Source organism: Podarcis liolepis (genome assembly GCF_965112155.1).
Source record: "Podarcis liolepis genome assembly, chromosome: 7".
Lineage (NCBI taxonomy): Eukaryota > Metazoa > Chordata > Lepidosauria > Squamata > Lacertidae > Podarcis > Podarcis liolepis.
Genome location: NC_139561.1, coordinates 41049861 through 41077077, shown reverse-complemented (window position 1 = coordinate 41077077; position 27217 = coordinate 41049861). Strand labels below are relative to the sequence as shown.

General features: G+C 45.5%; 1 protein-coding gene across 2 annotated transcripts in view; it reads right to left on the bottom strand.

Moving 5' to 3' along the window:
- CRISPLD2 (cysteine rich secretory protein LCCL domain containing 2) overlaps positions 1-15178 on the bottom strand; it is a 49672-nt gene extending 34494 nt beyond the window's left edge. Inside the window, exons 1-3 of one of the 2 annotated variants that reach the window (XM_083513724.1) lie at positions 13742-14775; positions 2616-2676; positions 1094-2552 (exon numbers count right to left, since the gene is read on the bottom strand). In XM_083513724.1, the coding sequence (XP_083369850.1) occupies positions 1094-1342 (249 nt within the window). In that variant the 5' untranslated portion in view covers positions 1343-2552; positions 2616-2676; positions 13742-14775. Of the gene's footprint in view, positions 1-1093; positions 2553-2615; positions 2677-13741 lie in introns of both variants that reach the window. The other variant, XM_083513723.1, reaches the window with a different exon arrangement.
- Positions 15179-27217: the final 12039 nt, after the last annotated feature.

Below are 27217 nucleotides of genomic sequence, written 5' to 3'. Positions count from 1 at the left end.
AATTCCTCCCTAACCCTATGTTACATATTGGAAATGTTTTTTCTGGGTCTGGTTTTAACATCTGCCTTTCTTGTTAACATTCTGCTAACAACCAGCTATTGATTGTTTCTAATTATGGAAACACTTTGGGTACCAGAAAGTCGTATAACTAGATCTAGGAAAAGGAAAAGGAAAAGGTTTCACATGCCATGCTCCACATAGTTCATTTCTTCCTGTTGAGTGTGGCTTGGGAGATAAGTGATTAAAGCCCCCTCATGGGTGAATTTCCTTGTTCAGTTAAATTACTGGTGACCTTTCATTCCCCACTCTTTTATATAGCAAAATAAGAATGATTGTTAATCCCTCAGCCACAATCAACAAGAAGCAATACAAGTTTCATTTAACATCTGAAAGCCCTTTTGCTGAATAACACTGGGCGGCTGAATACTCTGAACAGTACTTACCTGTGAGTCTCAGCATTATAAAAGAAAATTGGCCACAGAAAAGGGCAACACTAGATAATATAGCACTATATTAAATTATACATGGAGGCATCATTTTTATTTCACCTCCAGCTGCTTGTGGAAAAGCAATTCCTTAGCAGTGCTAAAGAGCGAAGTTATAGGAATCAACCATGGTGTGTTTATTCACCCTCAGTAGTGGCAGCCAGTGATGTAGAGCAAAGATGGGAAAATACACCTCAACATGACAGCAGGAAGCTTTTACTACACATTACAAAGGGAATATCGATGCAGGCTTACCAGTTTTGGTGGCTGTCACCCAAGCAGGCAAGCCTACATTAAGTCTCCCTTGTAATGTGTAATAAAACCTTCCTGTGCCCTGCTTCCATGTATTTGAGTATTACCGTATCTTTGGTCATCCTAATGTAACGACTGGGATCTTGAAGTCTGTGTATCACCAAAGCTGCAGCTAAGGAAAATACATGGTCTTTACTTAGAAGCTGTACAAGAAGAAGGCTTCTGTTTGTGGTGCATATTTCCTAAAAATTCATGTCCAGAACTTGGGAAAGTAAGCACAAATGGCACACAAAGGAGCAGGAGTGGAAGGGAAATTCTGAGGCAGAGCTAAGCCTCACTTAGCATTTTGAACTCACCATGTATTCCATGTTGGATGCTGAAGGGTAGACTTGACCTCTCAGTTTATTGTGAAGCATTAGAATCTCTTCTCTGTCCGATCGAGAAATGGCTCTCTTGGTCCTTGAGTGGGGCTGCTCCTCCTGGTATTTACTGAGGATGCTTTCCAACTCGGTAGCATTGGGCAAGAAAAAGCAATGGATTCCATGGACTAGGAAGAGTAGCCCAAATGGTACAACAGTCCAAGTCAGAGTGGGACTTCTGGCCATGTTCTGCTCTGTGGATTTGGGATGAGAGAAGAAACACTCCTCAAAGGGATGTCTTCTTGTCTGTGCAACAGATCTAGAAAGTAAAGAGGGAAAGTGAAGAAAGTTTAGTTATTCTCAGCCTGACACTGGGCAACCTCTTGGGCTTCTAGGCTTCTCTGCCTGGCCTTCATGTCACTACCCAAGCCACACCCTCTTCCTAGCCACACCCCTCACCATCCCTATTTCACACACCCTTTTATGTTTCTGGCTGGCCGAAACATGCCCTTGAACTCCAATGTTTCTTGCTCGCTTGGATGGAGTTTGTGAGAGTGTGAAGAAATTAAGACTACTGTCCTGGAGAAAAGGTAAAATTCATATCCACTGCTCTATCCACTTTTGGCTCTGACCCTGCCCACCCACCATTGGCATGTCTCCCTCAGAAGGGAATGTGGCTTGAAATAGTTTCCTTACCCTAATGAATAATTAGTCATAATGAAGGAAAAATGTAACAGATAAAAGTATGTTATATAATGCAGCAGGAAAGTGTGGGGATGGAAAGAGCAAGGAGGAAGGGTGGGAAATCAAGTTATAACAATTATTTTAAATTTGTATTAAATTAGAAGTTAAATTGTTAACATCTTTGAAACTCAATAAAAAATATTTGGGAAAAAGAAAAGAAAGTTCCTCTACCCCAACTTATAAAATGGGGTCCTTCACGCTGTCATGTTTTTCTCCATTAAATGAAACAGAAAGCTTACATTTTTTCTGTTGTTGTTGTTGCAATAAGATTTAGCTGCCCATTCTGACATTAGCTGCATGGAATGGGGGCCTCAACAGAGCAGGTCATTCATGTTTTGGGAACCATTACTTGGTTCATTCCCACATCAGTGCCTCTCCTCTCAGACAGGGCTGACCCAAGACATTTTGGTGTCTGAGGTGAAAGAGTAGATGGCACCTTCCCATGACATATTCAGGAGCCAACTGTGCTAGCAACGGACTCTAACTTCCAGACAGATGACAGCATCCTTTACTGTAACTGAGGGCAGCAAGCTAGTTTAGGTGAAAGGCAGGCTGCATGGTGCACAAGCTCTGTCCTCTGAGATTTTACTACTCCTTGCACCAAGCATCTGCTACCAGAGGTGGATGCTTCACTCTGCCTAACAGTAGGGCCAGCATTCTCCTAAACCAGCTGTTCTCAACCTGTGGGCCCCCAGATGTTGTTGGACTACAACTCCCATCAACCCTGAGCTCTGGCCTTGCTAGCTAGGGTTGATGGGAGTTGTAGTTCAACAACATCTGGGGGCCCACAGGTTGAGAAAGGCTATCCTAGACATTGGTAGTATTGTCTACATTGACTGGCAGTGAGTCTTAGGGTTTCAGATAGGGATCACTCCCAGTCCTACCTGGAGATGCAAGGGATTGAACCTGGAACCTTCTGGCTGTAAAGTAGATGCCCTTACTATGTATAAGCTCTTCAATAGCCCCAATCCCTGTTGATTTCCAGGCCAGCCCAGACAGGAGAAGTGGTCCTGCCAAGTATTATTATGGAAGCAGAATCCCATCTTGATGGAAAAGGACAGCAGACAATCCCAAAGAGCCAGGTTGAAGAGGTCAGCCATGAGCTATGAGCTGTTTCTGCCTGGCAGAAAAACAGACTCAGAACCCTCTGCCAGCTCCCAAAATCTGTCACCAGCAATATCAGAGCAAATGAAAGATCCATTTTGCAAAGGAAGCACCAGGATTTTCTCTAATTTACTATATTACTTATATGTCACTTTGCTGGGGAAAGACAAGGGCGCTGGACTGGCTCTAGAATGGTATCAGTGAGGTCTGGGGATGGAGTTGGGCAAAAAAGATATTTAGCTGCAATGATGTAAGATGAGCCCTGATGGATCTGAGATGCTGAACAATTTTAATAGTGACTTAGAGAGCACAGGAAACATAGGTATCTGCCTTAGTTTTGAACCTGGAACAGTCTGCATGCAAAGCAACTTCTCTACCACTGAACTGCAGCCAACACTGCATACAAAGACCTTGTGACATTCCTTCTTCAGGGAGCTGGAATGGAAAGAGCTGGAAAGCAAGCCAGATGCCTACACTAAGGGCTCATCCAGACTTCCTTTTGTGCCAGGTTTCTCAGCACCAGTCCGGGCTTTAATGCTCCATGTCTGAGTGGCTTTTCTTTTCTTTCTTTCTTTCTTTTTGTCCCAGTGAATTCCCCAGGAAACCTGTGCTTTACTGCTGAATCAGAGCAATCAGGTTTTCTGTGCATTGCCATTTGCTCTGCTTCAGCGATAAAATGTGGGTTTCCCCAGGGAAAGTGCCAGGACACAAAAGGATGTCTGGATGTGCCCTAAGTCAGTGGTAACACTGATGGAGAATGGCTTTGATGCAACAAGTACACGTGTCCAGTGGTCTCGCACAGTCAGATTCCCTCATAGTGAGATGCTACCCATACATTTCACACATGTACAAACACTTTTCAGCTAAGCTTTTTTACCCAAAGCCATAAAGCCATCTTGGACAGATGTACTTTCCCTTCTAAAATTTCCAACTTTCCAGGCTCCTGATAAAATATTTTCATTGCCACGCCTGATGTTTAAGCACGCATATTTATTCAGCTTTGCTTTGATTACATGGTTCTTTTTGTTTGTTTATGCACTATGTTCTTATAACACACTATATGATATATTGTGAAATATATCATCATATACATATATCATATAATCATATATGTACATATAATCATATATAATAACTGAAGTTGGGATGAATGGAACTGTCAATTTCAGTTTCTCTTTGTTTCCTTCTCTTCCGGCCTTAAATTCAGTTCACATTCCCACAGCAATCTGCATTTTTAAAAACCAACAACCTAGGGGCTGCCACTCCTGCTTGCTCTGCCTGCCAACCCCAAAAACCTGTTTGCCCTCCCTCTGCACCTGACCAACCCTCCCTTTACAACCTCACTTACCCCCTCACCTCTCCCCACACAGCTCACCCCAAACCCCACCCCCATTTAAAGAAGATGGGAGGCACTCCAGACAGTTACTTGCTAAACCACTGTGTCAAGCACCTCCTTCCCTTCATTAAACTTGTTTCACAGAGTGGGGGGAGCACTTCCCAGCCTCTCCGTGACCACATGAACTGCAAAGTGTGACTTTTGTGTATATAAGGAGAAAAACCATCATGGAAATTTGTCAGCATTGTAGTGTGATTCTCCCCCCACCCCCAATATGTTCGTATGCATTTTTCCCCAAACGGAAGCATTTTGGCCTCTGGTTTTCACAAACCTATGCATTTTACACACATTTTCCCCAAATATGTGCATTTTTGTACACATTGTCTGGTGGGAGAACCACGCTGCAAAACCCATAGAAGTGCAACATTCCAAGTATAGTGTTTGTCATAAAAATGCAAAGAAAACCAACTTCCTCTCAGTCCCTAAACACATTAAACATTAAAACATTAAAGACACATTAAACATTAAAATCCAAGCATCTGGAGGCTGACACTTCTGTATAGTTGAGGGAAACTTTAGCAAGAAACATTTTTTTTAAGCAATTCTAGCTGAAGAAAGAGAGGGAGGGAGGGAGAGGGAGATTGAGATTTTCTTCCCCTGCAGAGGAAATCTCTTTGAAACAAGCTCCCTTTAGAGGGGCCCCTGCCTTCTAAGCTCTGTGCATCTAAAGCATCTTCTCCACCATTCATTCTCTCCCCATCCGACAGTCACTGATAAACCTAAGGCAGTCACCCCCTCTCCTTTCTCAAACTATGTGCCTCTTAGCTTCCTGGCCGATGAGTTCACTTTTTTCAGGGCAAATATTGCCTTAACCTCATTCTCTTTCCAGCATTATTTGGTCCTGTCCTCGTCACCCAACTGACACACACACACACCCTCCTGCAAAACCCCACTCAAGCAAAAGGCTGGCTTGCTGTGGCTAACCTCAAGCTGTTACTTTTGTAGACAGTCTGACCCACTTCAGGGGAACAATTCCTACTTTCAGAGGCTTCTCTGAGGGGGTTATAAATAGATGCTCTTCTGTAAAGCGTCCACAATGTGGCCTTTTAGCCTGGCCCATTGCTCAAGGCGGACAGCTTTTTAGGTAGGGAAGCAGACAGTTACCATAAGCCGCGTCGTTCCCCCCCCCCCCCCCCGCTGCCCCATCAGACCTCGCAGGCCGTCTTTCCCAAACAGGGCCAGGCCTTTGCTTGCTTGCTCTCTCTGCAGTAAAGTTACAGAGGAAGCAATGTGCCAATCTGATGTAATGTTTGTTGGCACTCTCTCTCACACACACACACACACACAGACACACAAGAGGCAGCAAACTAGCTGCTTTATGTAGGCACACTGAGGATGGGGAGCCTGCAGGATCGGACACCTCAGCCAATTTTCTTTAAATCCTTCCAGCAACTAGACCTTACCATGTTAACAGACAGGGTACTGTCCTTGCAATCATCCACACCATACATTTGAAGCACATTTAAAACCACTTTAAACAGTCATGGCTTCCCCCACCCATCAAAAAATTATATGTTTATTAAGGGTGCTGAGAGCTGTTAGGAGACTCCTATTCCCATCCCAGAGCTGCAGTTTCCAGATTAACAATCAATCTTTCTTCACAGGGAACTCTGCAGCTCTGGGAAGAGAATAGGGAAGCTCTGAACAGCAAACTGCGGTTCCCATAATTATTTGGGGGAAGTCATGACTGTTTAAAGTACAGTGGTACCTCAGGTTACGTACTTAATTCGTTCCGGAGGTCCGTACTTAACCTGAAATTGTTCTTAACCTGAAGCACCACTTCAGGTAATGGGGCCTCCTGCTGCTGCTGCGCTGCCAGAGCACGATTTCTGTTCTCATCCTGAAGCAAAGTTCTTAACCTGAGGTACTATTTCTGGGTTAGCAGAGTCTGTAACCTGAAGCGTATGTAACCTGAAGCATATGTAACCCGAGGTACCACTGTAGATCCATATTTGTATAAATAAATGGTGTGAATGTGACCACTGCCTCTTTGTTCCCAGAGGTATATTATTCATCTCTGAATAGAAAATACCAGATAATAATGGATCGTACGAGCAACACCTGACTCAATGGAGGCCACCAATTTAGTTTCCCACAATGATCTGGAACAGCGCTGATTTAAAAGGAAATTGTGGGGGATTTAAAGGGCAGCAGCCCAGCATGCATCTGTCAACCTGCTGGAACCAGGTAAGCCTGGCGGAGGCCCAACACTATAGGAGAGTGACCGCTCAAAACCACTTTGCCAAGCACGGCTTCAAAGCTTGAGCTTGCTCCAAGTGACGTGGTTCACCCTTTCGGGAGAGTTTGAACCCATCTAGAACAGGTAGGGAGCAACCTCCCAGTTTAGATAAACCATCCATCTAGTGGAGGGAATGCCTCTGTGGTAGAGCAACTAGTTTGCTTGCAGTTAGGACTGGGAATGTTCCCCATTTGAAATCCTGGATAGCTGCTGTCAGTCAGTGCACACAATGCTGACAGCTTCCTGTGTTCCTTTACACCCGCCAAAAATCCTTTCCTGCCATCTATCAGATTTAGGAACCCACTGCAGTTAATTTTGGGGGACAGGTGTCAAAGTCCAGTGGCCGAGCACACATTTTGCATTATTGAGGTTGCAGGAGATGCCTAATCTGGTCAGACTATTTGCCCATCCAGTTCAGTATTGTCTGCTCTGCCAGCAGCTCTCCGGGGTCTTAGAAAGAATTCTACCCTATCACCTGGCTAAATTTTCCCCTTCAAACTGTAGATTCCAGGGGTTGAAGCTGTGGCTTTCGGCATTCAAAGCTGGTGCTCTGCTATTGAGCTTTGTTTCTCCCACCCCCTCAAAAAAGGTTTCCAGTTCACTTATAACAAAAGCAGCAAGCCTGCAGATGTTCATGGTCTCCAACAACATCTGGAGGGCTGTAGGTCCCTGAGTTAAGAACTCTCAACAGAGCTGCTGGGAACCATCTCACTGTCTAAGACCTAGAATAGCTGTTTTAGAGTGAGCAGCTCTCCACGTGATGACAACCACCACGTGGACCAATTTAAAGCAGCCTCCAGATGGCAACCATCATGTGTCAGAACCAGCTCTCAGAGGGATTATGAAAAGAATACACTGAGACAATCCTCTCTCCGCCTGAGAGTGCTGAGTGACTTGCAGTGTCCTGCGTGAGTAATTTACAAGATGCAGAAAGTGCTTCTCTAAAAGGAGGAGCCGGTTCAAGACTGATAAAAATCTGTGGAAGAAGAGAAGTAAACACTGGCCAAAGAGACTGGCCAAAATGTCCACAAGTTCTCTTTCCCCTCTCAAGTCATCCAGTATCCTGTCACTGACAGTGGCCAGAACCAGGAATTTCAGCAATGACATGATTTAAAATGAAATAATGAAATTACGCGCCAAGCAAGCATTGACTCGTCAGCCAGTCTCACATTCCTTGACATTCTCCAGAATCCAAAGGCTCAGAGGATCAACCTAAGGTTGTGTAATGGAATCTGGTTCAAGAAGAAAGATCCCAAACTTCCTCTGCTGAGCCTAGATCAGGCATAGGCAAACTCGGCCCTCCAGATGTTTTGGGACTACAACTCCCATCATCCCTAGCTAACAGGACCAGTGGTCAGGGATGATGGGAGTTGTAGTCCCAAAACATCTGGAGGGCTGAGTTTGCCTATGCCTGGCCTAGATCCTGCTTCTGAGCAATTCTCTCTAATTAGCTCTAACTTCAGCCTCCTGACCAGCTTTTAACTCCCCAAAAGAGCAGTAGCATGAACAAAATCAATATCCCTCTGCTCCAGCTCTATTGTTCAGAGGCTGTATCAGTCTGAACACCTGTTGCCAGAGACAGCAACAGCAAGAGAGTGGCTATTGCATTCATGCCCTGCTAGGGGTTTCCCAAAGACATCTAATTGGCCACAGTGGAAAGCAAGATGCTGGGCTGGATAGGCCAGCAGGGCACCTTTTATATTGCTTGCTGGATCAGACCACAACCTTCTCTCAAGTCCAGCACTCCGCCTCCAGAAAGGAATAGGGAGACCCGAGTTTGAATCCTTCTCACTCCATGACCTGTGTTGGTCCCTATCTCTTAGGCTAACCTTCCTCACAAGGTTATTGCAGGTGTGTGTGTGTGTGTGTGTGTGTGTGTGTGGAGTAGGCACAGCCTTAAATGTTGTTTGGCCTCTCTTTTGCAGAAGACTTCAATTTGACAGTCCTGAACTTTCTTGAAACTACAGTTCTGAATTTTGTACCCCTTTGAATTTTGCAATGCAGTTTCCACTCTTTTTTTAAAAAATGCATGTTTTATAGTTCAAATGCATTTCAAGCAAGTGTTTTATGGGGAAACTGCACTGGAAAACATTGGGAAATGTGCATTTGAAGGAAATGCGTACAAATAGTGTGTCCAATTTAAATGCAATCTTTTCATGCATTCTTTCAAAGAAATCTGCGCAAAACCGGATTGAAGAGATCAAGGTAGGACACCAGGAGAAATGAATGGGGTGAGCTTAGGCTGACCCATCCACCCCTGCTTGGTGGACCCTATGAATGCTGCCCAGAACAACCTGGAGGAAGAGCGTCATAAACCTAGCCAATGCTATCCAGCACTGCATGGGCGACACTCCACTTGCCCAGTGGGATTTCCTGTTCCTCTTCTCTTCATGCACACAAACCCACACCCAAAAAAATCTGCTTCAAAGGGTTCTCCAACCATCTGGAGAAAATTTTGAGGGTGTATCACCAGTGGGACTGTGGGGCAGAAGAGAGATCGGGGGGGGGGGGATCCCATTGCGCCAGTGGAAGTCTGCCATGCAAGCCGAAAGGCAACACGGGATGCAGCCCCATATAAATATGTTCAGAGAGAAAAGTCCTGCTGTGTCACACACAGTCCAGATGTGGGGACAGGCAAACACTTTAATTACTCTCCCCTCCTTATCCCATCCTGACCTCGAAGGGAACTGTCTGCTCTTTATGCAGCTTAAGCTAACAGCACTGTCTAGCGTTGGCCTCCAGCTGGGAGCTTGGCCGCTGCTCTTCTGTCTTGTGATAAAGGGGAGCAGAAGCAGAGTTCTCTCCTAGCTTATGATTTCCAAGGTGCCCCTGTGCAGGGAAGCAGAGGAATGACCCGCTATTCACTTTGGAAGACTCGAGATCATTAAGCCACAGCAGGATCCCCCCCCCCCCCGCTCTCTCTCTCAATCAATCAATTATGTAGCACAATAGCTAAGCTGCTCATCCCCCATCCCTGAATCTAAGCCATGCCTTTCACTGCCGCATTGGGTCAGGTGCCTGGTGGGTCAGAAAGAGGTTCCCCATTCCTTGCACTATAGTGGGGGGGGGGGGTAAGGGAGAAGCCTGATAGACCAGACTTCTCATCAGGTGGTGGGTCCATGGACACCACATTCCTCCAAGATTTGCTGTGCTTCCTTTCTTGGAGAAATTCATTCCCAAGGGATGCCTCCTTCCAAGATGCCCAACAGCTTGGATGCCTATAAAGGAGGATCAGGCCAATTCATGGAGGATAAGGCTGTCAGTGGCTGGGTTCTGCCACCACTATTGGAGGCAGTATGGCTCTGAATACCAGTCACTGGGAATCACATGCAGGGAGAACACTGATGCCTCTCGTGATCTGCCAGTTGGCCGTTATGAGAATAGGATGCTGGACTCAGTGGGCTATTGGCCTGACCCAGCAGGGCTCTTCTTACATTTCTAAGGAGTCTGCATTGGTCTGTCTTGCTCAGTAATGTCCTCACTGACTGACAATGGTGCAACCTGTATTTGCCAATATGTGGTTGAATCCCACCTAAGAATAATGACAGCCTGGCAGCATCAGTGGGGCTGTGGTCCAGGGTTTCTGCAGCAGGGTCCCTGAATCCAGCATCCAGTCAGCATGAAACGGGAGCCTTTTGAGCCAAAGCTAAGTATCTAGGAACACAAGGTGCTTCCATTTCAAAAGAATGGTGTGCAGCTTCTGTTCCAAACAAGGGAACTTCGTGGAAAACGTGTAACTCCAGGAGAAGATGTTGGATTGCTCCAAGTCATTTGCCCATGTATGTGTACAGAAAATAGTAGCTGAATGGCAACACATGGAGGTTCTGCACTGATTGTTGCAAAGCACCCCTAATTATTAATATTGTATAATGATAATATTGTTGTAGAATCTTAGAAAGCTGCATAATCTTGGAAGGGTGTGAGAGGACTTGACGGTGACTGTCACGAAGGTATCCTGTGCTTCTGAATTGGCCACTGCACTCCTGGAAACCATGCTTAAATTGGAAACAAAAGCAAAGCAGGAACAGCTTTTGCTGTTGTTGCTGGCACCCAATTGTCCCAGGAGACAATGAAGTGCAAGAAAGCAAAAGTAGCAGAGTCAGCAAAGAACGATGGCCCCAAAGGCTAAATACAAAGGTTCTTCCCCTGGGATAAAAGAGCGACATACAAACCAGCTGAGATAGCAAGCAGGGGATCACCAGAAGGATCTTAATAATTGGACATGGTATGCCTGGAAGAGGCCCTTTCTCTGGTATACCTGGGCTCCCAATAATTTAGGGCTTTCTATACCACCACCAACCCCTCAAGTCAAGCTCTCGTGGGCTCACAGCATTTGAGATTCCTTCCAAAAAGAAAATTGCCCAAACAAAACTGTGTTTGTGTTGGAAGTTTTTGGTATGCGCCTGAAGTTCTTTTGAAAGGATCTTGCTGCCATCTAGGCAGCTGAATAAACTTTGCTTTTGTTTTAAGCAAGAGGGTGGGAGTGGGGAGGAGGGAGGAGGAAACTGTAGGAGCATGGCCTCCTTTTCAATCCGCCGGGCTTAGGCTACGGATGCCGCGTCAACATCTGGGATGGATCAGAAAGCCATGAGTCGGCAGAAAAAATGCCTCCTGGTGCAGACCCAGGAGAAGTCTCATGTGGAAAAAGAATCTGGAGGGATGGAACAAAAGGGAAACCTTTGGTATGATCAGTTGAAGTGATATTTGATCTGGGAACAAAAGCAGAGTCACCCCACACCCCTGGCTTGAGGCAGGGTTGGCCAATAAAAGAAGCCCCTGTTCTGTCACACTTCTTGCACAGAGTCCCATCAGCTATGATTCCCAAGAGCAAATTGCCTTCTTAGAAAATAAGGCATGGTGGATCTGTGCATGTGCACAGCATTCAGCAGGTGAAACTGTCAGATGGATGCTTGGCCAAGTGCTCAGAGCATTGCTTTGCGTTTTTGCAAAGAGATTTCAATCTATGCTGTACATGGAACCCTGAGAACTGGGATTTGGAGAAAGGACTATAGCTCAGTGGTAGAGCACTTGCTTTGCACGCAGAAGGTCCCAGGTTTAACCATCAGTGCCATCTCCAGGTAGGGTCAGGAGAGACTCCCGTCTGAAACCTGGGAGAGCCACTGCCAGTCAGTACTGAGCTAGGTGGACCAGTCACCTAACTTGGTATAAGGCAGCTCCTTGTGTCCCTGTGTCTGTATTTTATTGGGGAGGGAATGTAGATGTTTTGCCTGCTCTTTGAGGAGAGGGTTTCTCTGCATTGTCAGTTTGTCTTCTGTGAAATGGGTACATTGACAGATTCTGAAATGTGCCCCCAATCTCCCTCCAGAAAGGTTGGGGACCCCTGTCTTCATATTACAGATCTGTTTAAAAACTTGATAGGTATTTGAACTGTGCAGCTCAATAAACAGATAATGGTTAATTCTCAACCGGGAGATGGGATTAATCCTTCCAGCAGCCACAGCAGCCCATGCTGAACTCACATTCTCAACACAGAGATTTGTCCCATCTTGAAATCAGACCATAGGATCTAATAATCCCTTTTAAAATTATAGCCCACTTAGCTTATAGGCCATAGAAGCCTATTCATTCTACCCCAGCCCAAATAGTCAACCCTTCTGATTCTTAAGAGTACATAGCAACCCACTGAAGAGCTGACTAGTTAAGGATATTGGTTTTTTCCTTTTTGCATTTAGCAATTCTTACACCATTAACCAAAATGAACAACATGTTCTCTAGTTGTTCTTCAGCATCAGCTATGTTCCCGCAAAAATATATTTTAACCAACGATAGCTGCAATCCTGTACATGTTGTTCCAGGAGTAAGCAAGCCCCACCAGAGTAGGATTTAGGCTTGCGTAAACATGCATAGCCCTGGATTAGTACAGAGCAGTCCTATGCATGTCTACTCAGAAGTACCGTTTAATGGAACTTACTCTCAGGTAAGCATTTACAGGATAGCAGCCTAAGTCGTGTGAATCTGCTGAAGACTGCCATCCGCCATGGGTTCCTAATAGAAAGAGCATGATGGAAAATGAGGAGTTTCAGAAGGGCTGAATAGATGGGAGCAAGTCTGTTAGGATGTGCCAGCTTTAGAATGAATGACGTTGCTTTAATATAACTTGTAAGCAGCTTGCTATTTCACACAAGTAGCAGCTTGTTTAAGGTGCAGACCCTGTTGGACTTTACCCTTCATCAGCCCCAGCCCAGAAGATTCATAGCTCAGTGGAAAAGCCTCTGCCTTGCATGCAGAAGGTCTCAGGTTCCATCCCCCAATGGCATCTCCAGGTAGGGCTGGGAGAGTCCACCTGCCTGCAACCCTGGAGAGCTGCTGCCAGTCCGTGTAGACACTATTGAGTTAGATGGACCAACGATCTGACTCAGTGCAAGACTATGTTGTATGATCCTTTCATAAAGGGAGCTGGAATCCAACAACATCTATGCAGCCACAGGTTCCCCCCCCCCATTCCTGATTAAATAAACAACAACTCATCCCTCATCTAGACAGGTAAATACATTATTGCTGAGAACCAGTGTGGTGTATTAGGACCCAGGAGATCTAAGTTCAAATCCTCAGTCATCTAGGAATATTGGTCCAGTCACTGTTTCTCTGCCTAACCTACCTCAGAGGGGTGTTGTGAGGAAGAAATGGGAGAGGGGAAGAACTATGTCCACTGTCTTAACTCCTGGGAGGAAAGATGGGGTTTAAATGTCAGAATAAATAAATAAAACTATCCAATATTTTCTGACAATTATTCAGATTACTACATCTTGGGTCTATTGGCACTCAAGTCAGCAGTTTTTAATGAGCTAATGTGGGAGGAAGAGAAAGTAGGTTGTATGCCATGCTGGCCCTACTCAGAGTAGACCCATTGAAGTTAATGGGCATGACTAATTTTAGGTGCATTGATTGCAGCAAGTCTACAATCAAGCACAATGTAAATTCTTTAGTCATCTTCACTGAAGCATTTACTAGCAGGCAACGCATGGAACAAAGGTTATCCATGCATAAGATGAGGAGAGGTGAAGATTGCACCAGATGCTCTGCTGTGTTCCATAAAACATTGAGCAAAAATGATCTGGTTCAGGAGACAGACATACCAAGGACTCAGCCCTTGTGAGGGAGCAAGTATATAGCCTAGCAGACACAATGTTGGCTTTTGGACTGGGTTAAAGTTGTAAGTGGACAAATATGAGCCTGTCAGTCACACTCTTTCAGTTTGCATAGAGCTGGCATGGATGGATGTGGACGTATGTGAGTTTCATTTAATAAATAAACTCAGACACCTTTTCATTAAAAATAAAAAATTCACAAAGCTATAAAACAAAGTGGATATACAACTTAATATCAGCTCCATCTAATAATAATAATTGCTCTTGTTTGCCACTTTCTTTTTTAAAAATAATTCTCAAAGGGATGTATCTAGAGCCAGTATGGTGCAGTGGTTAGAGCATTTGACTTAGACCTGGGAGACCAGGGTTCAAATCTCCACTTAGTCATGAAGCTGAACCTCACAGGGTTGTTGTGGGGATTAAGTGAGGAGGGGAAGAACCATGTATACCACCTTGAGCTCCTTGGAAGGAAAGGTGGGACATAAATGCAATTTTTAAAAAACCAAGTCCTCTTTGGAGTAGACCCATTGAAATTAATGGACCCAAGTTATTGGTTTCCATTCATTTCAATAGGCCTAGCTCTAACTTAAGTTGGATGCAATCCAAAGAGCAGGCTGAAAATGCAAGCAAATAAAAGCATTACACACAAAAAAGACACAAAAATAAAAGCACAGAGCCAAAATGGACAAAGCTACCCCATCCCTCTGAGAAAGCAGATGAGGGGAAAGAGTCCGGATTCACTGGCTATAAATCTCCAGAGCCCCCGAGACTGATCTCTAAGGATCAGGCTTAGAATTCTCACTTAAAATGCTACGCCCTCTGGATTCTCTAGGGGCAAGAACACCGATTGTAAAAAAATTAAAATGCTTTTTTTTTTTAAGGAAGAAAATCGGCACTCACCTTTGCAAAATATGAAGGAGGAGGGGGAAAGAGACCCTCTTTGTTATATTTACTCCTCTGGAACCTGCGGGTGGCGAAGTCTCTTATTTCAAGTATTAGGAGAGGCGGGCAGACGAGAAGCGGGAAGAAGAGTGTGTACTCCTTCTCTCTCCCAGGACCTCAGAGCAACTGTGGCAGAGCAGTGTCTGGTCTCTTGCTTTATACCATCCTGTCTTTCCTCCTCCTCCTCCTCCCCCCCTTACTTCCCACCCCTTATGACAAGATACGAGTGAATCATTTCTCTTTCCTTGGAAGATGCGCTTCCTTAGAAGCAGCTGAGCCTCCGCAGGAGAGAAGGGGCTTTGCACTGAAGGGGAAGTTCAACAGATTTGACTGAAACTCCCTCCACCAAAAAAACCGCCTCTCCTCTTTTCCCATCCCCGCAGTCTTCCCTTGAACAGAACCTAACGTGTGAAGTTAAAAGGAGACGGTTAGGGCAGCTGAATAATTGCTGCCAGATTTTTTTCACTGCAATCCTTTCTCCAAAAGTGTTGCACTTGCCCCAACGAACAGCGCCAGGGAGAAGCGTAGACAGGAGCAATCCATTTTGGTAACCAGAGTGAAATGGGCAAGCTGGCTAGACGTCTCCTCCTGCCTGAGAAAGTGGATTGGCGAGATAAGGGGGCGAGGGAGGGACCTTAGACCGGGAGCGAGCTTCGGACTTGTGGTGTTTACTTTGAGCGTGTTTTACTAGACTCCCCAGATCCATCCATCACGCGGACCCAGGCGCAAAAGCGCTCGGATTCCAGGAATTTGTTTTAAGCAGCAAAACTGGATGTGGGAACTCACAGTTCTGAGTTCTCCAGCAATTTTATTTTTATTTTAATCTACTTCTGGCTAGTCCAAACTATCTTCATTCCGGCAGGGGAGAAATTGGGGGACACAAATCCCTGCTGAAACGCATCCTGTGATCTGCCGGTAGACCCCCGATCTGCCTGCCCCTGCCTTCACTTTCAGAGGAAGGCACGGACTGACCTCTTTGGCCGGAGTGGCTGCAGCATTGGCCGCGCGCCTCCTCCTTACAAATGCGCGTGGCGTTTCTGCAGGCGCTGCTTCCCTCCGGCTCTGAGATGCTGCTATGGCTGCCCTCAGCTCCGAAACGCGGTTTCCCAAGCAGGCTGACTGGCGGCGCTGCTGAGAGTCTCCTTTCCGAAGCTGCGAGAGGTTGACGGGGTGAAGGAGCATAGGAACATGAGACGCTGCCTTATACCAAACTAGACCATTGGTCCAGCTAGCACAGATGTTAAGTGCACTGGCTGGCAGCAGCTCTCTTTCAGAGGAGACTTTCCCAGCTCTCCCTGCATGGAGATGCTATGGGGGATTGAACCAGGGACCTTCTGCATGCGACAGAGATGCTCTGTCACTGAGCTGTGGCCATTCCCATACCTCTTGCCTTTGCAACCTCACTGGTGTACTTAGCTGAGATGTAATGAGCTATTCCATCTGCAGTCGAGGCATAGGCGCCGACTCCATGGGGTCTGAGGGGGCCCGAGCCCCCTCAAAAAATCGTTTGGGGGGCTCTGCCCCCCCAATAATCTCAGGCGCCCCTCCAGCAGAGTGCCACCGCAGTCCCTTCCTCCGCCTCCAGCTCCTGGGGCTGGGGCTGGGGGCTTTCCCCGGCCGGCGGGGCGGAGCTTCCCAGGGCCCCACCCAGCGGCCGCGCCTGCAAAAGTTGCAGCCCGAAGTGGCAACAGCAACAGCCCGCGGAGCAGCAGAAGTTCTTCGGAGAGAGCCGCTGCTGCGCCACCACCAGCCCCAACGTCACCATGTGAGCCCCGTTCGCAGGCGGAGGGGGACCAATCCTGATCTGGGGGCGGTGGGCGGGCGTCGGGGCTCCCCGCTAGCTGCCCTGCTTGGGGCGGCGCCTCCCCGGCCTTAGGCCCCGGCCCGCAGCCCGGTTGCTCTCCCTCCCTTTCGCTTTTGCACCCCGGCGCGCTGGCCCGTCCCGTTGTTCCTGGCCGCCACGGAGGGTAGTGAAAGTCGGCCGGACACTCTCGTTTCTTTTCCCAGGCTTGCGTGGCGTGGGCAGAGGCGCGGCCTCTAGGCATAGGCAGAGTGCCTTCGGGGACGCGTCTCCACCGACGCACAGAACGGCTGCAGCCCTAAAGTGGCCCGCTGCCGAAGTTGCGTTCTCACGCCTCTCCAAGGCTAGTCCTCCTCGGAGTAGACGCTACTGGCTTAAGTGCATTAATTTCACTGCGCCTGCTCCAAGTAAAACTTTTTGGGCAGCAGCCCCATGTCTACTTGGCAGTAAATCGCCTTGAATTCCATGCTGGGTTAGGGCGGAAGCCTTAAAGGAAAGGGATGCACCCCCGCCTCCTCCCCACCTGCTCCCTCGCCAGCCAGCCAGCCGCGTGCCCTAGCCGGAGAGCCCCGGCCGTCCCCATCGCGCAATCGGCTGGATCTCCCTTCAGCAGGCCGTGCTCACAACTCGGCCCAGGGACCCCCCCAGCAGCGGATCTCCGGCCCAGCTGAAGAATCCAGCAACAAGCCCCCTCCTCCCCAATCACTCCGCCGAAATACGCTCCAAAACCCCCCAGATAGGCTGCCGGCCGCCAAGTCTCGTGGCGCCCTGAGCGAGGGTCTCTCCCCAACACCGCCACCTCGAACTGCGTTCTCCCGGCTACCCGAGCGAACCAGCGGCAGGACCCCGGTATGGGCCCCCCCAATATTTTTTATAAGTCGGCGCCCTTGAGTCAAGGTCACTTCCAGACAATCTGTATATTGAGCATTTGCTCCCATTGGCTTAGGACATTTCCAGTCTGTCACTGTTTTTTTAGATATGATGCAATCACATGCCAGCAAGTTCAGTTTATGCAATTACAGTTGATTGGGAGGTCTTGCACAGTAAACTGCAGGAAGTGAAGTGATGGGGAAATGTATTGCAATGCATGAATACAAAAACACAAGAAGAGCCTGCTGGATCGGGCCACCTCTGGGAAGCCCACATCAGGATTTGGCCACAACAGCGCTCTGCCCACCTGTGATTCCCAGCAGCTGGTATTCAGAAGGGTACTGTCACTGACAATGGAAACAGAACATAGCCATCATGACAGCGCTGTGGTCTAAACCACTGAGCCTCTTGGGCTTGCCAATCAGAAGGTCGCTGGTTTGAACCCCAGGTGAGCTTCCGTTGCTCGGTCCTAGCTCCTACCCACCTAGCAGTTCAAAAGCATGCCAAAAGTGCAAGTAGATAAATAGGTACCGCTCTGGTGGGAAGATAAACAGTGCTTCCGTGCGCTGCTCTGGTTTCAGTGTTCCATTGCAACAGAAGCGGCTTAGTCATGCTGGTCACATGACCCGGAAAAACTGTCTGCGGACAAACGCTGGTTCCCTTGGCCTGTAAAGCAAGATGAGCATCGGAACCCCAGAGTCATCTGTGACTGGACTTAACTGTCAGAGGTCCTTTACCTTTACCTTTTATTGCTTTGATGTACTGTTGTCTAACTTTCTCACAAAGAAATCAGAGTAACTGCTCATTAAATAACCAAAACGCAATACAGAATTTCACAAAGCACTGTGGAATGCCTTCCCCATTGCCCATTGTGAAACACTATCCATCTGTTGTTTCAGGTGTCTTATAAAGACATTTATTTTTCCACAGGATTTCCCTGTTGTGGATGAGATCGGATGTTGTTATTACTGAAATTCTGTTTCCACCTGTTTTTAAAATACTATTTTAAATGTTTTAAATCTCTCCTTTTACAATACGTGATTGCTTTTTAGATGTATGTTTGTCTTCTTCTCAGAGACTTTAAAATAGCAAGCAGTTTAGAAACGCGAAGGAAGGGAGGGAGGTTAATTCCATACTCTTGTGCAACAAACATACTCCCACCCATTTTTTGTGTGATCAGGAAGGTGTGGAATAATAATTGCTTGACACAGCTTATCAGCTTCCTACAAACAAATCAGAATATGAATGCTCATTAAATAGCAAGTGTAGCCTAAACTTCCTGCAAACTTTGTGCAAACAGATCAGGATGTTTGCTCTATAAATCATCAATGTGGAAGTGATTTGAGTCCTGATTAGGTTGTTGTTGTTGCTGTTGTTTTGCATCAGCCTCTGAATCTCTTGTCCATTTCTTTCAGAGTACCTGGGCACGCTGCAGAATGCAGTGCCAGTGAGACCGCAACCCACATTCTTTTCTCCCTCCCAGATTGACTCATTTGAGATAAACAGGGCAAGCCACTGCGTAAGTTGCCACAAACCTTCCAGAAACATGTAAGTGTCATAAGCCATGAGAGGAGCGTATGTTGCAAAAAGTAATCAGAAAAAAACTGATCCCAAGAAGTTTGCATCTTCATTGACCATGTTTCCAAAGAGGCAGCTTCCTGTACCATGAAGAACGTTAGGGGGAGCTCTGATGCTATACTCAAGAGTTGTCCCACTTGAGGAAAAACAATATTTATTATTACTTTCTCGAAAAAGATTGATTGTTTCACTGTCATTCATATTCCAAGACAGTATGTCTAGAAAAAGATTGTGAGACTACACATTGAAATATTTGATTGATTGATAGCAGCTTGGCTAGTCCAAAGTACTTTTATTAGGACCACGTTTTATAAGGCAGGTTAAGATGATGACTTATGCAGAGCTGGCCAGATTAACAGGAAGAATACGAGACCAGGATGAACAGAAGTTTCAAGAAAACTGGAGTAAATATTTGATGTATATAAAAGACAATTGTAAAGCATTAAAGACACTGGATGGGTTGGAATAACTCTCACAATGGGTGGAAAAATAAGCTAATTAAACAAAATATGTAAGGTTAGAAAATATATGATACTTACCGAAGGGGTGGAGGGAAGTCCAAAGCTCGGCAGAGCTAAAGATAATTAGATATGCTATATAATGCATATATGCTATAAACGTGTTGTAAATGTATGTTTACTGAAAACAATAAAAATTTATTGGAAGAAAAAAACAAAGTACTTTTATTAGGACCAAACAAAAGGTCAAGAAATAGTGAGCAAGCTTTCACGATTTCCAGGACAAATGACGAAACATTCTAGAGAACAGGATGCTGGACTAAATGAGCCATTGGTTTGATGCATCAGACTCTGTGTTCTTATGAAGAACTCACAAGGTGGTTCACTATTTTGGAGACATGTAGGAACAACTCATAATAAAGCTCTTTCCCAGTGGTGGATTTGGGGCCTTCAAAAAGTGTACTAGACTGGTCAAGAATGGAAGAAGACCCCTGTTGGATGGTTCATCTATCTCCGTCCTTGGCTCTCCTTGCTGGGGCTGATAGAAGCAGCAGTATCTGGAAGGCCCATCCAGTCTGGCCACCTGCTTCCTGCAGTGGTTAAGCTCCACAATCAGCGTATGAAAGCCATCACTCCTTTGTGCTGTTGTTCTCCAACAACTGGTATTCAGTAATACATTGCCTCTGGCCGTGGAAGTTCCATTAGGGCTCGTCATGACTAATGGTCATTTGCAGACCATTCTTCTCCATGAATTTGTCTGTGATTCCCCTTTGATACCATTCTAAACTACAGGCTATCGCAACTCTTGGCAGCAAATTCTTTAAATCAACTGTATGTTCTATGATGTAGAGAAGAGATGGGTAGAAGGGAGACTGGGAACTACTATCTCTGGGTGATTTGCAGTAGATTAGCAGAGGTGTCAGACTCCCAGTTGTCTGACACCAAAGGCAACAGCTGATCTTCCAATGTCATATATGTCACAGAGGTGTCACAAAAGTCTCAGCATTTCCTGTCGCAGGTTCCATACTGTGGAACAGACTTCCAGCAGAGATTCAGGAGGCACCCTTGCTTTTGACTTTTAGGTGTCTTTGGAATACATTTTTACACTGACAAGTCTTTGTAGCAGTTTAATCGTTAATTTTTTAGCAGTCACTCTAATGCTTCTCAGTATCATTTTTAACAGTGTTTTATATTTTAGGGTTGTACACCGCTCTGATATTTTATGATATGGTGGCACAGAAGCACTTTAATAAACAAGCAAATCAGTGCCCTTTTGTATTCTAAGTTGGACAAACAGGACATTTGCTACAGGAAAAAAAATCAATAGGCACAAATCTGCCATCAGAAATGGCAATATCCAAAAACCTATGGGAGATCATTGCATCCTCCCAGGACAATCTAATGGACATTAAAGTGGTCATTCTGGAACAAAGGGACTTCACAGGAAGACTGGAACATAAAATGAGTGCATTGCAATTCACCAACATGTGTCTATCACTTCTGGATTGAACTGGGACAATGGATTTTCATCACAAAGCAGGAGTTAATTGACTCATCAATGCCAGGATGTCTGTACTGGCAATACAACTGCTTTTTGACAATGGTCACAGGGGTAATAGTGTAATTATCACTGTTTGCACTTGTTCCTTAAGACCTCACAGTTTTCAGTTCAGCTTTGTGGGTCTGTTCTTGCAACTGAAGATTATATCATGCCTTCTATGAAGTCTACAGAAGCTTATGTTAAGCTTTAAGGTTCTTACTTCATTGTTTTCACCACAATCAACTTACCTGACCGCCCCTCCGGAAACAGATATATTTGGTGAGCGTTTTGCTCTGTGCGTAAGGTCTCGCTTCAGATACTTTTCATGGGATAAATAGGGAAGGTGAGCAGCAGCTCACGGGCTAAACTGATTGCCAAAGCCATATCCACCACTGAAGGGGAAGGGCTCAGAAGGTCCCAGTTTCAATCCCCAAAGGCATCTTTGCAAAGGTAGGGTTGCAAAGAGACTCCTGACTGAATTCCTGGAGAGCCACTGCCAGTCAGTGCAGACAATACTGGCCTAGATGGGTCTGACTTGGTATAAGGCAGCTGCCTATGTTCCTAAGTTCCACTGCTGAGCTGTAATGTCAGCAGATCAGTGTGGAAAAATTGTGGAGAAGAGAGGTTAAAAGCTCCCAACCCTGCCCCACTGATCACCCACCCTTCCACGTTTCGCAAGTGGTTGGAGATGACAGGTCAGTAGCGGGGGGGGGGGGGAGTTGCTATATTACTTTGCTGTGCAGTGAGTAAAGGAACCCCCTTTTTCAATGTGCAATGTGGAAATTAAGCAAGTTCCAAGATTGAAGGTCAGGTCTCCTGAATGTGAGCCACTGAACCACTACAGAGTTCTGTTGATTCCCAAAACCATTCAATGGATTTCTTTACCAAAAAAGCTGAGTCAGAAGATGGTTGGCCAAAAAGAGAACTAAGGTGTTTTCCGTTATTATTATTTTAAGGAAAAATAAATCAGTTACTGGCAGACACATAATTAATACGCCATAAATTTTGCTCCCTAATCCACTTTTTGGACAGAGCTCTAAAGCCACACAAAGCTTTGATGTGAGACCTTAGCAAAAGGGACAAGGGCGGCGGATTTTGGATTAGGAGAGTGTGTACACATCAAGGGAGGCTCCCCTAAAAGAACCAGCTAATAGAACTTTTTAAAACCCAGGAAAGCTCACTCTTCAATAAGAAGGAAATAGGGGTGGGGGGTGGGGAGGGGAGGGGAGGGGAGTATTTTCAAGGGCAGCATGTATAATCCAAAGTCATGCATGCTGTTGCATCCAGTGACAGCCAATGAAGTTGAATGTTGGAAGATTCAGGATGGACAAAAGAAAATACTTCTTTGCACAGCACATAGTTAAACTGTGGAACCCACTGCCACTGGAGACAGTGATGGCCTCCAACTTGCATGGCTTTAAAAGAAGACTGGACAAATTCAAGGAGGATAAAGCTATCAATGGTTATTGAATACTAGGTGCTAGGAGTCATAGGTAGATAGAGAAGTGTTGCGCTTAGCTCCTGCTTTTTGAACTTCCCACAGGACACTGGACTAGTGTGGCAGGCATTTCTTAAGCTCTAATGTAAAACATGGCTGCTGAGATGCTGACAGAAATCCAGAGCAGTAAGTGCATTGGGTAGGATTTCAGACCTAGGTCACTTTCTCACAGCCTCACCTAGAAAACCACCAGGATCACATCCATGCCATATATTTAAAGCATTACGATACCACTTTAAAGAGTTATGGCTTCCCCCAAAGAATTCAGGCCACTAGTTTGTTAAGAGTGCTGAGACCCCTATTCTCCTCACATAACTACAACTTCCAGAGTTTCCTGTGAAGATGGATTAACTGTTAAGACACCCTGGGAATTGTAGCTCTGGGAGGGAAACAGGGGTCTCCTAACAACTTTTGGCACCTTTTACAAAATTATGGCTCCCATAATTCTTTGGGAGAAACCAGGGCTGTTTAAAGTGGCATCATACTGCTTTAAAAATGTGGAGTAACTGTGGGCCTAATGGCTTCATTAAAAAAAGTAAAGGTAAAGGATCCCTGACAGTTAAGTCCAGTTGCAGGCGACTCTGGGGTTGCGGTGCTCATCTTGCTTCACAGGCCAAGGGAGCTTGCGTTTGTCCGCCGACAGTTTTTCAGGGTCATGTGGCCAGCATGACTAAGCCATTTCTGGCACAACGGAACATCAAAACCAGAGCAGCGCACAGAAACACTGTTTACCTTCCCACCGGAGCAGTACCTATTTATCTACTTGCACTCTTTGGTGTGCTTTTGAACTGCTAGGTTGGCAGGAGCTGGGACCAAGCAACGGAGCTCACCCTGCCATGGGGATTCAAACCGCCAACCTTCTGATCGGCAAGCCCAAGAGGCTCAGTGGTTTAGACCACAGCGCCACCCGCATACCTGGCTTCATAGACAGGGCTAAGTATTCGGCTCAGTCATTGCGAATTTCCAAAGGAGCTCTGCTCATTGTGTACCATACTGCAGAGGCCCAACTGGCCTCAGCTAGAAGCCAGACATTTAGTGTTGCAGCTCCCATGCTGTGGAATGCTCTTCCAGCAGAGATCTGGTAGGAGCCTCACTTTTGATTTCCAGGAGTCGCCTGCAGACTTTTTTTATGCTGGCAGGCCTTTGCAACTATAAAAACGTTCTGATTAGTCTGTTACTTTAATGATGCCTTTGTTCTGTGTTAAAGGTTTTTATATATACCAATGGTCGTATACCACCCTGATATTTTCTGCTAGGGTGGCCTATAAATACTTCTATAAAGTGTTTATTAAATGAAATAAGTAAGCATTGAAATTCTTTCAAAAATGATGACTGTGATGTGGGTAGTTTTTTCTGCAGAAGATAAACATGACTACAGGAGTTCGTGCTCTAGTGATATTAAATCTGGACTACTACAATGCATCCTATATATGGGGCTGCCCTTGAAAAGTCAAGACACTTCACATGGTCCAAAATGCCACCATCAGACTATGGCAAGGGTGGGGGTTGATTCTTCCTTTATCCAGAACTCTACATAGGAGTATATGGATTGTATGAGGTATTAAGGGACGGATAGCACCTCTGGTAGGGGACAGGTTGTGCTCCTTTTGGGGTAGTTTGTCCACCTTTGGTCCCCACCCTACACTCAGCTCTCACCTGTGTTTCCTTGAAGCTGTCAGCATGTGACAGCAGCCACATCCCAGGAAACGGCTTCGACTGGCTAAACTAGGTGAGGGTAGCCGATGGGCCTCAAATCCTCAGTGAGTGAGGGATTTCCCCTGCATGCAAAGACAGGCTCCATCAGACTGGGCAGATGAGACCAATACAGTGGTGCCTTGCAAGACGAAATTAATTCGTTCTGCGAGTTTTTCCGTCTTGCAAATTTTTCGTCTTGCGAAGCACGGTTTCCCATAGGAAAAAGGAAACAAACTTGCAAGACGTTTTCGTCTTGCGAAGCAAGCCCATAGGGAAATTCGTCTTGCGAAGCAACTCAAAAAATGAAAAACTCTTATGTCTTGCGAGTTTTTCATCTTGCGAGGTACCACTGTAGTAGGGCCAATGGTCAAGAAGGCGGTTTCTGCACGTGCCATAGAGGGAAATGAGGGGCAGATGGGGCTCGTCAACCTGGGAAAGTAGCCCATGTAGGAGAAGGAAAACTCTGATCCTAAACCTCCACTGCCTTGCCAGCTATACTCATAAGTGAGAAAGGCTTCTGGAGTAAACCTCAAGGAAAAGTCCATGCCCACTGCCTTGTGGGACATCTTCAGAAGAAAGGGCTAAGGAGTAAACCCTACCTGCTTTCCTTTGGACCACATCAGCGAGGCTGAGAGGAGGGTCTTGTCGTCTGGGCAACCAATATACACTGTCCAGGCTAGCACCTGAGTGTTCAGGTCAGTGTTGCTAACACAGCAAAAACAATGCGGGAGGCAGCAGTTACGAGTTTCCAGTCTCCGCAGGCACAGCAGGCCCTGTGGTTCTCCAACAGGTTGACTTCACCCCTAGAGTTGCACTCCTTTGTCTCTCAAGACAGACAAGTTCCAACAACACAGGAGACCCACCAAACCTCTTGTCTCTTACCGTTTAAAGCTTTTCCGTGAGCACTGTTTTTACATTCCTGAAAAATATAGCTAAATTCTCTCTACCCTCAATACAAGCGAGAGAGCCAGGATGCTGAGAGGTGAGATCAGAAGCAGAAGGAAATACTGTCTGTTTATATATTTATTAGGAAGTTGTATATTGTAATATTTGAACAGGTAACGCTGCATTTCTGTAACATTTGGTATTTTAGTTTCCCATTCATCACTTAAGAGATTTTTAAATATATATAAAGCAGTATAAAAGTGGTCTAAATAATAATAAGATGGGACACCAACCTCCCTCCCATTCTGGACAGAAGAGAGGTGCAAAGAGCTTCTCTCTGTGAGCAAACATGGCGATGCACCTTTATTCATTGTTGGGGTGGCATGCCAGCACCATTTTGTGGTCCTTTTTCTCTGGTCTTTTAAAGGCAGCAGCCATGTTGTTACGCTGCACCCTTATCACCACCATTTTGTGCTATGCCACACACAGAGAGAAGCCATTTTATGGTGATCCCTGTACTATGCCCTTTCTCAGAAATAAGGCCCACCTGGAATCTCACCACGGGGGGGGGGGAGCATTCTCATTTGGGGTCTCCATATTACAAAACCCAGACTTTAATAGTGAGTCAAACCAGTTATTCTTGGCCTGAAATCTAGACAGGAACACTGGGAGCTGTCATATACTGAGTCAGGCCATTGGGTCCATCTAGCTCAGTATAGCCTTCACTGACTGGCTTGTGTTACACAGGGGTCTCCCTGCCAGCTTTCCCTAAAGATGTTCTAGGATTGAACCTAGAACATACTGCATGCAAAGCAGATGCTCTATTGCTGAGCTACAGCCTTTCCCTGATACCGAATAATAACTGTAACACAATACTCTCCCCATCTTTTGCACAGGCAGTCAGTTACAGAGTTCTTTTAAGACAACACACAGTTTGTTCCAAAGCAAAGAATGTGGTGCCATGAAGCCCACACTAAAATCAAAATTGTGGTTAGATGATAACGATGTTGTGCTGGTTAGTTCCTGTAAGAGCCTCAGTGTTGCTACTTGGCAATTGCATGATCCTTGATGAAAAACCCAATTAAGCCACTCAGCCCTGACAGGATTTCAACACTTGTTTTTCGTAGGATTACATGGCAGAAGTATTCTGTTAAGAAAAGAAGGTTCTTAGTTATCTTTGCTTTGTGCCAGCATGGTATCTTGTTGCAGTTCTCAGTTAATGTGGCCCATTCAAAAGTGATATAACCCAAATCCAATTAGTTAACAAACGTCAATACACAAAACCACGCTCTCAAGTTTTCACTTTAGACAGGATGTTTCATTTGTAAACCACGTAATTCCTTCCCTCTTTCACAATTTCCTTCCAATCTACTGCATCATAATGGAGCCCACTTCAGATAATGTCTCCTTTACAGCCTGCACTAGAGATTCCTCATAAAAGTAAACATAGCAATTAAAATCCAAGAGGATCGTTAAAAACATACATGCAATTAGAAGGGCAAGTATTGCAGAAGGGGGCCATACTTGTCATTTCTTAGCAAAGGTGTACAACTTTCTCATAAAGGTGAAGTAAAAAGAACAGGATATTTGTTGGGCAATATTTCAGAAGGAGCTGTCCTTTGGAAATGACCATAAAACACAACAACTAATAGACACAAGTCCAAAGAAATGGTCAAAGTTTCTTTAGCTAGGGTCTGACCTGACAGGAAATATATACAGATGATGGCAGGAAATATATAAGGTTCCTGACAGGATATAGGGATTATGGTGGAGAATGAAACTGTTGACTCAGTGTGAAGCAGCAAGCTCAATTCCATGCTAGGGATCATTAGGGAAAAGATCCTTAAATAAAAATACCAATATTTTAATGTTTCCCCCCAAATCTATGGTGATGTCATCCTTGGGGTACTGTGTTAATAATTCTAGTCATCACATTTCACAAAGGATATGGCAGATCTGGAAAGTGACAAAAACAGCATCTAAAATAATCCAGAGACTGGGGCAACTCCTCTATGAGGAAGGATTGCATAATTTGGGATTATTTAGTTTGTGAAAAACTAAAAGGGACTACATTATTACATGAGCACTGCTCCACAGAATTTGATATTTTCATTTATATATATATTCTTTTGAAATAAGTGAAGCATTCTATATCCACCCACCACGCTGATGAAGAATTCTACGAAACAGTAGTCAATATCTGGAATTACTGTTCAGTGTTGGACATGATTGTTGAATACACAAAGCTTCACAGCTTGTCTT